Source organism: Neopsephotus bourkii, unplaced genomic scaffold (genome assembly GCF_033783945.1).
Source record: "Neopsephotus bourkii isolate Nb327-2 ecotype Australia unplaced genomic scaffold, CSIRO-AGI_Nbou_v1 NB_107, whole genome shotgun sequence".
Classification (NCBI taxonomy): Eukaryota; Metazoa; Chordata; class Aves; order Psittaciformes; family Psittacidae; genus Neopsephotus; species Neopsephotus bourkii.
The window spans coordinates 8429573-8446598 of record NW_026900624.1 but is presented as its reverse complement, the minus strand read 5'-3'; the positions used below and the strand labels follow the sequence as shown (position 1 = coordinate 8446598).

Sequence of the window (17026 nt, the reverse complement as noted above, 5' to 3'; positions counted from 1 at the left end):
GTAGACATAGCCAATGAGCTTGGGTGAGTAGATTGCCATTTTAGTAACTCACCTAGTGACACTAAAGAGCCCGTATGTGCTGCTTTAACTACAGTGACTTCTAACATAGTTTTGACTTCTTTAAACTTCTCAAAGCTTGAATTTGTAACTCAAGTTTTTTGTGCATGCCAGGAATACACATTTAGAAAATGCACATGTAATAGTCTGTGGTGTCTGTGGCATCTGTGGTCTTAAAAATTTCAGTTCAAAGAAGCTTCTTTCTTCTACTTCCCTTCTGCCAGAAAGTGTTTCAAAATAGGAAGCTGGATTGAAAGTGCCTTCTTATTCTTAGAAAGGTTGTGCCAGTGTTACCACATTGTTAACTTAAGCAGCTGCAGAGCTGCAACATTTCTCCAAGTCTGGTGTGTACATTTTTCACAGGCTGTGAAGAGCGCCACCCATAAGTTTTGTAAATGCACTTATTCATTGACGTTTTATTTCAAGCATACTTTACTGTAAGATCCTGATAGATGGATTTAGATGTTCTTTTTATAAACTGGCTAAATGGGGCTGACTGACAGCCGTTTTATTAAATTCATTAATATTTACATGGCTTGTATTTTTCTGCTGATTTTTTGAGTGCATATCTTTTATGATTTCCTTTTGATAAGTCTAAAAAATCTAAAGTAGTATTTTAGGAAAGCTCATGAGGAGTAAACTAGCCAGAAAAGTTAACCTTTCATAGTGGGGTGAGTGGGTCATGACGTTGTACAGCATAATTTAGGCAATCATTTTAAATACTGTCTTGGGCTTAAACTGGTTACACGTGACACAAACAGGTGCTGTCTGTGGCTGGTATATTTTAGGAATCGCATGATAGTTCAATAGCCACATTCAGTGGAATTTATCTCATTTATCTTTAGATGTCCGCAGAGTAGAAATCCAAGTTTGAGCTAGTTACTTTGGTCTTTGTATAATTACTGAGCACTCTTGGACTGCCATTTCATCTAACCAACTGTAGGCATCTATTTTAGATTGAGATGAATCACCCTAGAAATGTTGTATTTCATCTAGCCAACTGTAGGAATCTATTTTAGGTAGAGATGAATCACCCTAGAAATATGTTCTTCCCTCCAAGAGGGACTAGAATGCCTCTTTCAGATGTGGACATCTTTATTTGTTCAGATGAATCTCACCTTTTATGGCTGGTGGAGTTTGGCCATAAGCCTTTTCTAATAGATCGTGTTTGTTTAGGAACTGAAAACCTTAAAGCTGTTAGTGGAGGAAACAGCTCAGGAATGTGGCATGCATTTAGAAAATATTATTGTCATTAATTGGAAAAACGTAGAGTCTCCCAAACCTTGTTTCTTAATGCATTGCATGTGACTTACGCTGAACTTAGGAATACAGTTGATTTTGTATGTCTTTACTTCATATCCCACATCTGAACAGTAGTTTCCTGCAGCTTATTTGCAGCTGTTCACTTCCTCCCCAACACCTTTGGGGACTGTGGGCTTTTTGTTGTGTTTTTCTGGTAGAAAAACACAAGGGGGGTGTTTGGTATGGTCTTGTATATGTATATCGTCTTGATAACTGTGTGTGTTGATAACCATTCCTTAAATACTTTGTTTGCCTGATTATGAAATACAATAAAGTTAAGTGTTTAAATACTAGGGTTTTGTTTCCTGTACACTTACTGGAGATGAGCTGTTTTTCATATGGTGCATTTATAATGTTTGGTTGGTCTTCGGTTATTTTCAGACATCTGTCCTGATGTGCATATTATGCTTTTAAATTTTTAATTTTTAATATAGATAAGCATATATGCTTTGTACTGAGAGCCAAACATCATAAATAGACATATGTATTTGAAGAACTATTCACTTACCATTATAATTCAAATATTACTATTACAATTCAAATAATTGCAATTTAGTGCTAGGGCATTAGCAGAACTTTGAAAGAAACATTTTGGGGTTTTTTATTGTAATTTCTCAGTTGGAATTTTATTTGATTTGCAAACCAGACTAGTGTAGCTAATAGCCTTTGGAGTGGTAAAACAAAATACCTCTAATTGAATTAAACTATTTCTGATTGTTTAAAAATTTACTGATTTTGGTTTTACAGGAAAATAAACTTGTAATAATGAATAGTCTTCCTGGGTGATATTTTTCAAGAAGCAAGACTGCTATGAAATTAGAAAACATTTAGTTTTGCTTCGTATGTTCTTAGGGGTATTTGGATTTGATGTTGATGGCATGAAAATGTTGACAGAAATTGATGCTAAGTCAGCCAGGAGCGCAAATGAAAGGTAAGAATCCATCGTTTTTCCATTGTAGGGGCACACCATGGTTATTGGGGTGCATCCAAGCCCATTCTCTTTGCAAACCCGAAGATTTTTAAATCCTTTATCCAGCTCTCCCAAAATGGTATAGCCAGAGAAGTAAATAAATCTTTCATTATAGACTGCACAAGGTTAAGACATTCTACAGGGAGAGGGGAAGCACCTTGAAATCACCTAGTACCATAATGATACCTATTATAAAGCCCTAAGATATTATTTTAAAGAGCTCTTACTGACTTCTTGAAGCTGACTTAGCTTTATGCACTTTGTCTGTCTGGTTCTTGTTCAATGAGGAGTAGGTATTAAAAAGATTTATTTTTGTTTGTTAAATTCCAAATAAATACTCTTCTACTATGTTTGATAGTTCTGAAGCTTTAAATTTATTTCTCTGCTTGTTTGGGGTTTATATTGAGAATATGAAAGAATGTATATAAAGTCTATATGCTACCTGCTGTACATGTCAGGGATCAATACAAATTGTTAACCTTATATTTTGTCTAAGAACAACCAGCTATCTTACCAGCATTTAGTTATATGGCATTTAACATGGCATCTAGTTTGTCACGGTGACAGGATTCAATTTATCACGTAAACGTTTTAGCGCAGAAGTTCATAACAGATCACCATTGCTGCTAATCCAAACGTTTTTGTGTTTTAGTTAAAGAGAATTATTAGGAAATGTGGAGAAGTGCAGTATTCAGAATTTGTTGCTTGGGTGTGAGTCAAAAAACAGTTAAGTATTTTGATAATATGAAGGCTAAGTTGGAAAAGCTCTAAATGGTGCCTTTCATGTTGTGTCTTTAAAGGGAAGTGGTTTAGAAAGCAGGCTGGCCATCTGTGTGCAAAGGAGTATTTAGGTCAGTGGGTCTGTTCTGTCCTGCTTTGTTCCAGGACTGAAGGATCTGTTGTGCTGAGGGCATTCTTGTCTTTGATATATCTAGGTTTCTGTTCAGTAAGTACTCCTTCACGAATATTCATGAAGTATGATTATACTTTGATAACTTAATCTAGTAATTATAGGCTACTATGAGCTAAGTGAATTAAAACTACTCTTTATAAATACACAGTTCCTTTAGGATTTTTTTTCTGGTTTTTAGGGGGTAGGGTGTTGTTTGTTTTGTAATTGCATGGATTTACAGTATAAATATAAATTGATACTACTACGAAGTGCTGATTAACCATAAAAATATTTCAAGCATCTGCCATTTGTGCCCTTGTAGTATTTGTGATGTAATATATTTGTAGTATCACTGACTTGAATATGTTGTGTATTTGAAGTAACCAAACTTTCTTTTTGTTGCAGATGACCAAAGGCTGTTACTTATCAAGTATTTATTGATTCTTTGAGGTTCCACCTCTCTTTATGAAACTTCCTGCGTGACTTAATGAGTTAAAGAGCTTTCTAAAATAAAACAGGGGCTAACTCTGTATAGTCTGGCTTGGTAGAGAGAGGATTAGTGGAAGACCAGGCAAGCTGTTCAAGTATTAGCCTATTTTCATGTAACTCTCCAGAGTCATATTCCAACTGAAAATGAGAACCTAGAAAATATTTCCAGCATAAGATGTGCTTACACCTAAGAGGAAAAAACCATACACTGTGTATCACTTTGTTTGTGTGTATTTACCTATCATTTACAGACATCACAAATGCTTTAAAAAAAAAAAGAGAAAAACCTCACAATAAAAAAATCCAGATTTTCTTCCTGCTAGATTTTCAAAGCACTCATCTTGGGTTTTGCCTTCTGCTAAAGCTAGGAGATGTTCACATCCTTAAATAACCATTCTCAATCCCTCATCTGTCCCTTCATGGAGTTAATGCTTTATGGTGTTTAGATTTATGACGTAGGATTCTTGCCTCACTAGCACATGAAGCCTAAAGGAGTGCCTGCATTTGCTGGAATACAGTTAATTCCGATCTTTACCTAGACATCAACTGCGTGATTCTTTGTGATAGCTTTGCCGTGGTGTAGGGAAAAAGTGTAACAGCGCTTAGGTTTCTTGAGACTCTTCTTTCTCAGTAGGTCACTAGTATTACTTTTGCTTGTGACTTCTGTCCCTCCCAGAAACAAAATTGTTCTCCTTGGGAAGAGAATTGTGAAGGGAACTTTGAGGTAGAACTTGTCAAGCTTTCAAGACTCTTCTTACTTACTTGACTGATACTGTGTGTAATTACAATTTTGTCAGAAACATCGTTATGGCGAACTTTCATTTTTCAGATATCCAGCTTGTTTGAAAACCACAGTTCACTCTCTAAATGTAATTTACTTTTAATTGCAGTATTTTGATCTGCTAATGCCACATCTTGTGATTTTGCAGCAGGATGTTTGAGGTACTGGGGAATTTTAAGTGTAGTCTGCCAAGATGACATGAGGAGGAGAATAGGTGTATTTTATATTGCATTGGTGTGTTGATTAGGTTGATGAGATCATTACAGGACTGTGGAAAGACAATGTACTTTTTTCTGTACTTGGGTGATACCAGTGCAACCTTTATGTTGTTTTGTGTTGTTTTTTTTTTGTCAGAGGCATAGAAGCCACTCATGGACTGTTTTTTTGTTTGTTGTTTCCCCCCTCCCCCCCAAATGAAAATCCATGCGTACATGGTAATACAGCTCGAGCTGGACATTAAGCTTTTTTTTTTTTTTTTTTCTCATTCACAGATAATTTCTCAATTGATGGAAACTTGTGCATTGCTTCTGGAGTCCCCAGCCTCATGAATCCAGTAACTAAGCCTGCTACCACCACTTCTTTCAATGCTTCTGTGGCTGAGATTCCAAGGAAGCGCAAAGGAAGTGATTCTGATAACCAGTAAGTAAATTGATTCTACATGTGTCTTAACAAAAACTTGAGACATTCATCTGTTACTTATGCACCATGTTGAATCCTCTTTCCTTTGTTTATTACCATTATTTATTGCAATTTCTTCCAAGCACATTCTCTGACTATCCTGATTTATTAAAAATAGCAAAAATAATCCCTAAATCTAAGGGGATACATGTAAGATTCTATAATGCAGTTTCCTGGCTTGAAGTGTCCGGGTAGTGTGTCTCCAATCCTGAAATTTCAATCCCAACTATTTTTTTCTTTCCTTCCCCCCCCCCCCCCTTGTTTTCCTGCTAGTAAAGGCAAGTTCTCTTTGCAGCACATTGTTACTAAGTTGCTGAAGTCTCATACTAGAATATTACCTTAAAGTGTGAAACAGAATTACTAGTTAAGCTCTTTGATCTAGAACCCAAGAATCAGAGCTGTTTCTTCAGTGACCAGGGCAGCATTTTACTTAAATGCGCAAACAGACCCGTGACCTAAAAAGGAGAGCTGTCTTACAGTAGTGCTCAGTCTTTTTTTAAGTGGGTCATACTTGACTAGTGAGATGATACTTTTGGCTGCTTTCTCCTGTTTTAACTGCAAAATAGATGACAGTTAACCAAATAAGCATTTACGCAGAAAAATAACTTTTAAAAGTGATCCAATCAAAACTGTGATAATCAGCTAGAAGTAAGGGACACAAGTCAGTCTGTAGATCTAATACACTACAAGTATCTCCAAACTTGTGCATAAAATCTACATTTAAAAAGGGGAAAAGTAGGAAATCTACATGTATTTGTGATTTTTAAAGCAAGTCTTTTTAATCACTGCTTCTTTTATATACAGTCCATTGATCTACAAAATGTAGCCATACTGTGGATGTTGATATGTATCAGTTGTTGATTTGGAGATTCAAATGTATCTCGTAGATCCCTGAAAACTCCAGAAATACATTAGTTTCAGAAAAAAAAAAACCTGCCGCCATTCTTGGGTTTTATTTACCTGTTTGGTAAAAGTGCTGGCTCATCAATAATGTTTCCTTGAAGTTTGGATATCTTTCTGATTTAATGAAACTTCTGTTATAACAAGTTCAAGTTTAAATACTAATCGAAAAAGCATTCTTTTATCACAACTAGCGATTAGTTTCTAAAAACTAATGTTCTTGCTGAAAATAACTGATCGAGTGGAATCCACTAAAATTTTTATGTGACTTTTTTCATTGGGTACATCAAGTCTTGTTTTTGTGCTTAAAACTGTGTTTTGCTTAACATAATTACCTGTTTCTGCAGAGATACAGTTGAAGTTGATGGTGATCTTCAGAAAAGGTATGTTTTATAAATTATTACATTTCTGGGTTTAGTGTGAAAAACATGTCCTGTTTGGCTAGATGAGCCATGTGGAATTATTATATTAAGGAATGTTTTGTTTAAGAGCAGGTCTTCATACAGCACAAGGTGATAAACATACAGCTAATTAACAGGATGCATAGGTCCATGCAATGTTAAGGTTTTCTAATATTTTTTTCTAAGCAGACACTCTGACTTGCTTATAACTTTACCAGACTTGTTAGCATTCAAGTTAAGGCTTACCTTACCTCAATGGGAATGAATGAAAAGCAGCACCTAAATAAGAAGACTAGGGAGGTGGAGGAAAGGTCTTGTACTCCTCTAGGATTGGTGTATGTAAACACTTTTTTTGTTTTAACCTTGTCACATGCTTTTTAAAATAGAACTACCACAGCTGTGTTAAATAGTGCTATGATGTTACAAGGTGACAAACCAGAGTTAAGATTGGTGGTGCAGCATAAGTAAACTCTTTGTGTATATATGTTATAGGATAGTTATTAATTACATGATTGCTTTGTTGTGATTTCTTTTTCTGTACCTGGATACCTTACTTAGAAAATGTATTGGTTTATATGTAATTGCACAGTATTCTTTTTTATGAAATAGAATAAAATATTTCAGTTGGAAAGGGACATACAGCAATTGTATAGTCCAACTGCCTGACCACTTCAGGGCTGATCAGAAGATAAAGTATGTTGTTAAAGGCATTGCCAAATGCTTCTTAAACACCAGCAGGCTTGTGGCATCAATCAGCTCTCTCAGAAGCCTGTTCCAGTGTTTGACCACCATAGGTAAAGGCATGATTCTTAATGTCCAGTCTAAACCTCCTCTGGCATATCTTTGAACCATTCCCACATTCCTATCACTGGATACAGGAAGAAGAGCTCAGCACCTCCCTCTCCACATCCCCTCCTCAGGAAGCTGTAGAGAGCAATGAGGTCACCTCTGAGCCTCCTTTTCTCAAAATTAGACAAACCTGGCGTCCTTTGCTGCTCCTTATAAAACATTCCTTACAGTCCTTTCTCCAGCTTTGTTATCCTCCTCTGGACTCATTCAAGGACTTTCACATGCTTCTTAAATTATGGGGCCCAGAGCTGCACACAGTGTGCAAGGTGAAGTAGCAGATTTGCTCTACTTTCTTTTCCAAGTGGAGCTCCCGTGGGAGAAGGGAGATGTAGTTAATAGGCCACATGCTGCACTGCAGTTAGTCTGGCTTCCCCTTACCCCTTTTCTTATGGTCAGACAATATAACTTCTGTTTGAATTCATAATACATGCACATTTCTGGTAAAAATTTATTTTAAAATGAAAGAAAAAATTAGTTATTACTGACAGTTTCACTGAAGAGAGATCCTAGTCTCTTCTGAGTCCAACCTAGTTCCATATTTGGGTTTATCAGACTGTCCAGAAGATTCCTGGGTTCAGTGAAATCTCAGGGTGATGGGCTAGAGTCAGTGTTAATTTGGCACTGGCTGCCGGATCCTCACTGGTGTCAGTGCTTAGCTACAGGTGGAAGCAGCTTTTGGGGTCTTTCCTAAAGTTGTAATCTCCAACTGTCCTACTTCCTACTTCCATTTCTCATAGGAAACAGCTGCTGATTGGCCTGTCTCCTTATAATCCTGCTGGTACAACAAATGTGTCTTCCAAAATGGACATAGGTTAGCAGGTCTCTCCTCTAGAATGGAGTTGAGTACTGTATGAAGTGTTTCCACTGCTGAATTAAAAATAGCTGAAGAACTGCTGTAGAAAGAATAAAAATACTTGTATCAGTTTGTCTTTCAAAGAAAGAATGCCCAGTATTTGTATGGAAACTGCCTCCCTGCAAGTGCCAAATCATACATACTGAATTGGGAAGGTAACTTAGGCCATGTTCTGAAATTCTTAATAGATGGTGGTGAATAATACAGTGACTTTGGGAAAGCAGAAATATTATTTTCTTTGTTTGAATCATCCTTTATATTTTCCTGTTGCCAAGTGTTTTTCATGATATAAGCACTATAATTGTCTTTCACTTACAGTTTTATTACAGACTTTCCAGTCATTGCTGGTACAGTATATGAAAATACTTAATTTTTACGCTTTCTGACCATAAGCAATTAAAGTGTATTTTAAAGCCAGTGTAGGCTGGGATTGCTTTTTTCATCATTTTACAATAAGATTTTGGAAATAAAAACATGAACAGATACTCTTTTTTTTTAAATTTATATAAACAAATAAGATCAAGCCTGGACTTAGTTTATTTGAATGTTACATTAATTTTTTTCTCCATGATAAAAATAGCCCCATAATTATGAAATATCCCCACAATATCTTCACATAGCTGAATGGAATATTGGAAGTTACGCTTTGGTTTCTTTATGCTGCACTTGCTCGATCATTTTTGGTTTAGGAATTTTTGTGGGTTCACTTGTGTTAAAGCCATAGTAAATTTGTAGCATTTTCTGTATTTTCTCAATTTCATGTGAGGAAAAAAATGCCTAGTATTAAATATGCAATATAAAACTGTATTTTGTTTTGTCTAGGAGTGAAGATGAAGAACATGTTAAAATAAAAGATTTCAGGTACTAATTTACAATAAAAGTACATAATAAAAGCTTAACAGTGAACTTTTCCTCACCCCGCCTCCCAACGTGTAGTAATTTTTAGAGCCTCCTTGAGGATTTTGTTTCCTACTAATTTTAATGTATTGCAAAATCTGTCAGATGGTTTAGCAAAAACCTGAGGTTGAAGTTTTCACAGTGAGGTTTAAATGCAGTACACTGAAGTTCTGTATAAAGTGGGGAGCTGATACTCAGTCTGTATGCATTTGAGAATCGTTTTTTTCTAGACTTGTCTGCACTTGGAGGCATTTAAAATTTATCCCACTTGAAAATGGATTCACCTAAAGCATTCTTTTAAGACAAGGAATTCTTATTCTGGAACAAGTTTTTGAATAGGGAATTATTTAAAGTTTGCCATTGCATTTTGAATTCGCATCTTACCTGCATCCAAATTGAAATTCACATAAAGCACTTGTAAGATTTGAAATGCTGTATGACTGAATGCAGTCACGAATCATGCAAATACTTTAAATTCTAGAGAAGCCACTTAATAAAACTAGAGCTGTTTTATAAAGTTGTTTTAAAAATAGTGTATTTAATTTGTCATGTGAACAGAGATGTCAAGGCAGAAACACATAATCCAGTCTTCTGTCAAAAGCATTATTTATGAAGAAGGCTAGCTAATAATTGTGAAGTGTTCCTGTAATTTACATAAAACGCAAGGAATGAAAAAGTTCCAAAATATGTTTACAGGTTTTTTGTTTAACTGCAAAATTAATTCTCTTTATGTAGTATCCCAGATTGCTAGACAAGATTGTTTTGTACATTGCTTCAATAACTTCCATTTTGTATTGTTAATTCATGTCTTTAAGTTTTGGTTCATGAGTTGAAGGGGAAAAAAAAATAAACAGAAGATTCTTTGGTGATTTGCTTAACAGTTATCTTCTTCCAGTGTTTCTTTTCTCAAGCTTACTGGGAAACTTGTTTTTCTTCCTTCCCCTTTGTAACTGAGGAATGAAAGAGAAGGCTGATAAAATTAATTTTTTGAAGAGTCCTTGGAGAGAGAAAAGCTAATTGCTTGGATAATGACCTGAGTTATTTGTGTGGAGAAGGGGTTTATTTTTAGGAGAAATAATAAAAATAATAGACAGCAAGGTCTTTAAAACGGTACTTTCTTTTTTCTGAACAGGCCAGGTGTAGTTAATGCTATTACCTTTAATACCTTCTGTTATAATATGCCTAAAAAGAGGAGTTTCAGTTGTCCCTCGGTTTGGTTAACTATCACTGTGCCTGGTCTCAATCAGAAGGGAAAGTAATCTTTTTTAATTGAGTAACTAGCTTGTGTTCTGGGTGAGGTGGGAATAGAATGAATTAAGCTTTTCTTGATCTGCTGGAGAATGTTAAAGGCGAAGAGGCCAGCTAGAAAAGCTAAGATACTCCAACAGAAAGAATTAAAGAGAAGATGACCTGAGGTATAAATATGGTTGTGATGTGTACTGTCATGTGCCTTAGAAGGGGTTTTCTGATGAAAACTGTCCAGGAAGAGACACTCTCTTTCCATGGTTGAGTTCTTGGACAGAGGCTTACCAAGAGATGAAACCTGAGACACAAGGTGTGCAAAGAGGCTGAAACACTTTCTACCCACCTTATCCAGTGAATGCAGGGGAAAACTTTCTGAAATAGCTCTGGTGAAATTGCAGAACAGAGTTCAGTGATGCTTTAGCAAGTGCTGAGAGCATTCTTTCTTTAAAAAAAAGTATCACTATGCGTGTCCCATCCTGGTTACACAGGACAGCCAGGTAGATACAGGGCCCGGGAGCAGAAATGTCTTCCAGTGATTACTAATGACATCAGAAGTTCTCTGGTATACAGTAAGGTGTCAGGGATGACTCTTTATGCCAACGGAAGAATTTTAGATTTTGTAAGCTTTCATAGCCTCTTGTTCCTGCCACAGATAATCAAGTTGTTGCTTGAGATACTTCCCCCCCCCTTGATATTTCCCAACATTATTGTGACCATTTCTGCTTTGTTCAGGTGAATCCAATTTAATTGTCAAATACAAGTAGTGTATGAAAGCTGTTTCAGTGCTTCTTGTGATATGTTCCATTCCCAAAATTTAGTTGATTAAGATTATCAGGAAAATAATTTGTTCTACATCTTTCTTAAAATAATTTTTCTTCTTAGAGAGGCTCACAGTCAAACAGAGAAACGAAGAAGAGACAAAATGAATAATTTGATAGAGGAATTATCTGCTATGATACCTCAGTGCAATCCAGTGGCACGAAAGCTAGACAAGCTTACAGTGTTACGGATGGCTGTGCAACACTTAAAATCTTTAAAAGGTGGGTTTTAGGGAACTAATTCTGAAAGTCTTTGTTCTATCTTGAGCCTTAATATGTATCTTATTTGATGCTAAATAAATCAAAGGTCATTTATTTTGCATTTCCTTGCTCAATTCAGTTCTGAGTCTGTTCTTCATTTAAATTTACGTTTGTGGCTTCCAGGACTTCATTTCTTCATTTTGCTTAGTACAGCATGAAAAAAGTCACCCTTTGGTGTCTGATATCTTTTGTCTGTAGGGGTATGACTTGCAGTCAAATTACTCCTTGATTCTTTTTAAGAATTACAATGATTAAGCAAGTCTGTGTTTTATTATTTTTCAGCCCCCAAAATAAATGTGTGTTTTGTGATGTCTCCACCTTGCATTGTGCCTTCTTCAACAGGAATACCTGTGGTGTTGCACGGATGCCAACAGCTATCCTGCTAATACAGAAGCAAATAGTTTGCATACTCTTCTGTTATTCCCACGTTTGTGATTGCATCAACCCTTTGTCTCTATATTGGAATTTCATGTTTACCTGTTGACTTCAAAGTTTAGAATATCCTGTTATAAACCATTGACAAGAAAAAGCCTACCAACAAACAAAAGAAACCCCCCAAACACCTGAATCTTGGGAAGGGTTTAAGTTGAAGGCCAAGTCATTAAAAAAATACCAAATGCTTCTGATGAGTTGTTTGTCCAGTGTGAGATTAGGAAAAAAGTCTCTTCGATGATGGGAAACTGTGTGAATGGTTACCTAAAGAAACTAATGGAAGTAGTTGCACCAGTACAGAGCACAGAGAACTCAAGTCTTCTACAGCGTAACTTCATAAAGCCAAAACCAGTTCTGTAAAACTAAAGAAAAACTTGTTTGGGTATAGTCATCTTTCAAACTTTTTTTTTTTTTTCCCTGCAAGAATAGTAGTCAAAAGGAATGTTGCAAGACAATACTCGAATAGAATATTGATGACTTTGATTACACTTTGATTCCATTGAAGTCTTAAACACCAGGAAATATTAGAGAGTTATGTCCTGATTTCAGCTAGGATAATTTTCTTCCTAGGAGCTGGTACAGTGCTGTGGTTTTGGCTGTAGGTTGAGACCAATGCTGATAACACACTGATGTTTTTAGTTGTTGCTAAGTAGCACTTGCTCTGATCAAGGACTTTTCAGGCTCTCATGCCCCTCAGTGGCACAAGAAATTGGGAGGAAGCAGAGACAGGACACCTGAGCTAAACTAGCTAAAGCGGTATTCCATACCACAGCATGTCATGCCCAGTATGTAAACCCGGGGGAGTTACCTGGAAGGGACTGATCGCTGTTTGGATCGGGCTGGGTATTGGTCAGCGAGTGGTGAGCAATTGTATTGTGCAGCACTTGTCTCTTATGATTTATTTCTCTCTCTCTTCTATTTCCTTTTATTATTCTTCTTACTCTTGTTATTATATTTTACTTTATTTCAGTTATTAAACTGTTTTTATCTTTACCCACAAGTTTTACCTTTTATTTTATTTCTCTCTGATTCTCCTCCCCATTCCACTGAGGTGGGGGGAGTGAGTGAGCAACTGAATGGGGCTTAGTTGTCAGCTAGGGTTAAACTACAACGGAGTACCAAGAAAAAAAGGTATCAAAAATTTGTATCTCAGTCAGCTAGCAACTTTAAAGTAATTATTGATCTCGGTTAATGGTTTAGTGCTGGAATATCCACATACAAGTTGCATATTGCATAATCTACCAGCAGCACACAAGATTTCAGGGTTTTGGCAACATTGTTTCAGCACAATAATTTGGTCAACTGCAAGCAAAGATCAAAGGCTGTCTTCATTGCAAAAAAAAGATAAAAAGGTTATGAATAAGCATATCTAATAAGAGCCCCATTAGGCTTAAGTCAAAGGAGTGTAGGAGACAAATTATTCTACTAACTTTACAGTAACAGAATCATAGAATAATTTAGGTTGGAAGGATTTTCTAGAGTTCCATTGGCCCAAGCAGGAGGAGAATTTTGCGTAAAGAAATGTTGTGACAAATTAGCAGGGCAGTAATTGCACTTGCAGCATAAACAATCATCTACAAGAAATCTTCAGCTCAAAACATTTGTATTTTAACAATAGCACATGAAAACTGGACTCCATCTGGGTCAGTTGTTACACTTATCTTCAAAAGAAATGCTTTAAGAAAGTACAGGATACTACGTGAAATTATGGTGAATGCTAAAATTTGCTGAAAAGTTCAACTGCTGTTTACCTCAAAAAATATATAGAAGAAGTTGTGGAAATGCTTTTAATGGTTAAAAGTTATTTTTGAGTTATTTTTGCCGCTGGTGCTAGAACAGTAAATGTAGTGAGTCAGTCTCACTACATTTAGTGACACTTGATTTAACTGCAACAATGTGTTTTATGGATTGTTGGATATATAGTGCTAATGAAGCAATATGCATGCCAGAAGTCAATTGAAAGCATTGGAATTATTCAGATTAAGAGAATGTTAAGGATTCTGAAATAGGCCTATGAAATGTTTATAGAAAATTCAGTTCTCATAATACTCTTTCTTTAGCAGTGCATTAAAGATATCTGAACAGAAGTTACCTTGGTTTATGCCAAGTGAAGGGTAAGAAAAAACTGATGGTGTACCCGTATTCATTACTAGCGTGTGTTTATGAAGTTTGGATTTTTTTAATTAAGATGTTTTGGTTGCAAAAAAAAAATTCTAAAATACAAACCGAGTATAACTCTGTTAAAGTAAATTTAAAATGTAATTTTTGACATTACATCTTCAAATAATCTACTTACCAGGTTCCACTAGCTCCTATACAGAAGTCCGGTATAAACCTTCATTTCTAAAGGATGACGAGCTCCAACAGTTAATCCTTAGGGTAAGTGGAAGGTATCTTTCAGGTAAATCGTGTCCTTATTAAAGCTTGCCATTGAGTTTTTGGTCTAAAGAGTGTTTTCCCATCTTTTTATTCAGGCAAGTGCTTTGTTGTACTTCTTAAGTTCATAAACTTAAGGCTTTTTCATAAAGTGGTACGTAAGATGATTTGTGAGCATGGTAGACAGCAACCCCTGAAGGGATAATAAATTTGTATGCAATCTGCATATTTAATACATACAGGTTTTTATGTTGCTATTGAAGTCTGTATACAAGTATAGAGAATGCTTTTAATTATACATAAATATAGTTTCAGTTGTTTGCTCTCCTTAATTTTAAATTTTTACATCTTGGAAAAGATGCAGAAATAATACCCTAAAGAAAATCTTTGGTTTTGCACTTTGTCTTATAGCAACACCCCTTTACTCTCTCATTTGCAACTATTTTCTTTTTCCTTTTGCTGCAATAGCAGGCTTTGCCAAGATCTGTAAGATGACTCCTAAATTAATCTGTTTTGCAGCTGGCCATCTCTTTTCCCAAGGCTGTGTTTAAGAAACTTTAGCTGTCTGTAGCTGAAGGCCTGATTTGGTCCTTGTAACCTTAGTTGCTCTTTAGTGTGATTTATAATTTGGCTAATTAAATCAGCTATATGTTTCCTTTTAGTCATAAATATTCATTGTATTTTTAAAATGTATATTTTAAAATATGGTATCCTTGTATTTTCAGGCAGCAGATGGATTCCTATTCGTGGTTGGGTGCAACAGAGGAAAAATTCTGTTTGTCTCAGAATCAGTTTGCAAAATACTGAATTATGATCAGGTGGTTATAACCAAGCTTCTTGGTTTGCTTTTGCCTTGCATTTTCTTAGAAATATTTAAATTTTTACATTTTAATATATATTGCTATAAACAGTCCATGTATATAATTCCTTGTAATTTCTTTGGTTTAATCTCCTTCAGAGTAAGTGAATATCAGAAACAAAATACTTGCAACTGCAATATTCTTGACCTCAGTAGTAGCACCAGATGTCAATTGATCATCCTTAAGGAAACTGCTAGTTTGAAAGGAAGGGATAATTTGAAAATGCCCTCATTTATATCTCCAAGAGATTTTCTTTTAAATGGTGAAGTGATTTGGGTTGGGTTTGTTTTTTTTTTTTTTAGGCCAAGGAAAATTGAAGTAGTGGAAGTTAAAGCTTTCCTTGGTAATGCCCTTATGCTCAGATGCACTACATAACACCTCATCCACAGTAACTATCCATGTAGATACTCTTGGAGGAAACCAAGATCTTATGATTTATCTTAGCCTGTAAAAGAAGAGAAATAGGAAAAATATAATTACCTTACAGTAGTTGACATTTAACATCATGGACAATAACAACAAATAATCAAGGCATAATAACTTGTTCATATATTTATGACTTCTCTGAAAGTAGAGGCTAGAATAGTTGGTGCTTCCATCTGACTAGTTCTATAACTTTGAAACCCTTTGTGATATGTTCTATTTTCTTCATAAGCAGAAGAGTAACCAATCTGGACTCTAATACATGTGTTTTATAGATTTTTAAAAATGTTTTATTTAAATCAAATCCAAGCCACCAAAGCTATATCTTTTAAAATTAAAGTAAAATGAATCATGGGAACAAGCATAAAGGAGATACATTTTTATTTTTTATCAAACTTCTGCACTGAATTTACTGAAGGACTACAAAATACCTTTTTGAGTTTCTAACATCAGACATGCCTACTTCGAGACCCATGAGATCTTTGCTGTTCCAGCCAAAGAGGTTCAGAGAATATGATTTATTAATGCATGAATTCCTTAACTTATTTGTGAGTCATTGTAGGTAATGAATGTCACCCTGTATATTTGACAAGGCTGCTATTACCCTTTCAGTGGCGTACAGAATCATTAGGGTTGGAAGTGACCTCTGGAGATCATCCAGTCCAACCCCCTGCCAAGGCAGGGCCACCAAGAGCAGGTTACACAGGAACATGTCCAGGAGGTTTTTGAACGTTGCCAGAGAGGGAGACTCCACAACCCCCTGGGCAGCCTGTTCAGTGCTCTGCCACCCTCAGCATAAGGAAGTTCTTCCTCATGTTGAGGTGAAACTTGTGAGTTTTAGTCTATGGTCATTGCCCCTTTCAGCATTCTCCCTTTGTAATTGGGTTAGATGGGGACTAGGCTAATGAAAGAGGCTGTACATTTATCCTGCTTTCTTAGGTGCTTTTCATTGAACTAATTTTTGACTCTGTCTTATTGGAAAAGTACTTCCCTTTTTATGTATGCAGTGATCACATAGCAAGTAGTGTGGATCCAAAGTTAGTTGCAATTCAAATCTAGCATACTGCTGGTTAACAGAAATCATATTATGTGTGTAAATAAAACATTTGATTTAACATTTGACTTTACAGAACTTTTTTAATGTCTGCTAAGATCTCCTGTTTTTCAAAGGGGAAGTAAAAAAATGCTTTTACTACCCTGTTTTTATAAAAATGATATATTAAAAATATTAATGGCAAATTAAATGAGGAACAAAATATTGATGGGGGGTTTGACTTATAATGGTGTAGAAAGTTTTTCTGAGAAAAGTAGTATGTGTAAGGCCATGTTCTAAAACAATGTGGTTCTTACATCTCTTTTTTTGGGGGGTGGTGGTTTTGGTTTTTGTTTTGTTTTAAATAGGCCAGTTTAATTGGACAAAGTTTGTTTGATTACTTGCATCCAAAAGATGTTGCAAAAGTTAAGGAGCAGCTTTCTTCTTCAGATGTCTCTCCGAGGGAGAAGCTCGTAGATGGGAAAAGTAAGTCATATTTGAAAGTGCTC

The 17026-nt window shown here is 35.7% G+C and overlaps 1 protein-coding gene across 6 annotated transcripts in view; it reads left to right on the top strand.

The window, feature by feature from the left end:
- BMAL2 (basic helix-loop-helix ARNT like 2) overlaps positions 1-17026 on the top strand; it is a 37982-nt gene that overhangs the window by 3520 nt on the left and 17436 nt on the right. For 4 of the 6 annotated variants that reach the window (XR_009726416.1, XM_061359670.1, XM_061359701.1 and 1 more), the window contains exons 2-8: positions 4983-5130; positions 6417-6452; positions 8995-9033; positions 11197-11354; positions 14125-14204; positions 14927-15019; positions 16886-17003. Coding sequence is in view for 5 of the 6 variants with exons in the window: in XM_061359670.1 (XP_061215654.1) it covers positions 4983-5130; positions 6417-6452; positions 8995-9033; positions 11197-11354; positions 14125-14204; positions 14927-15019; positions 16886-17003 (672 nt within the window). In the remaining variant the exon portion in view is untranslated. The remainder of the gene's footprint in view (positions 1-4982; positions 5131-6416; positions 6453-8994; positions 9034-11196; positions 11355-14124; positions 14205-14926; positions 15020-16885; positions 17004-17026) is intronic. The other 2 variants (XM_061359680.1, XM_061359688.1) reach the window with 2 other exon arrangements.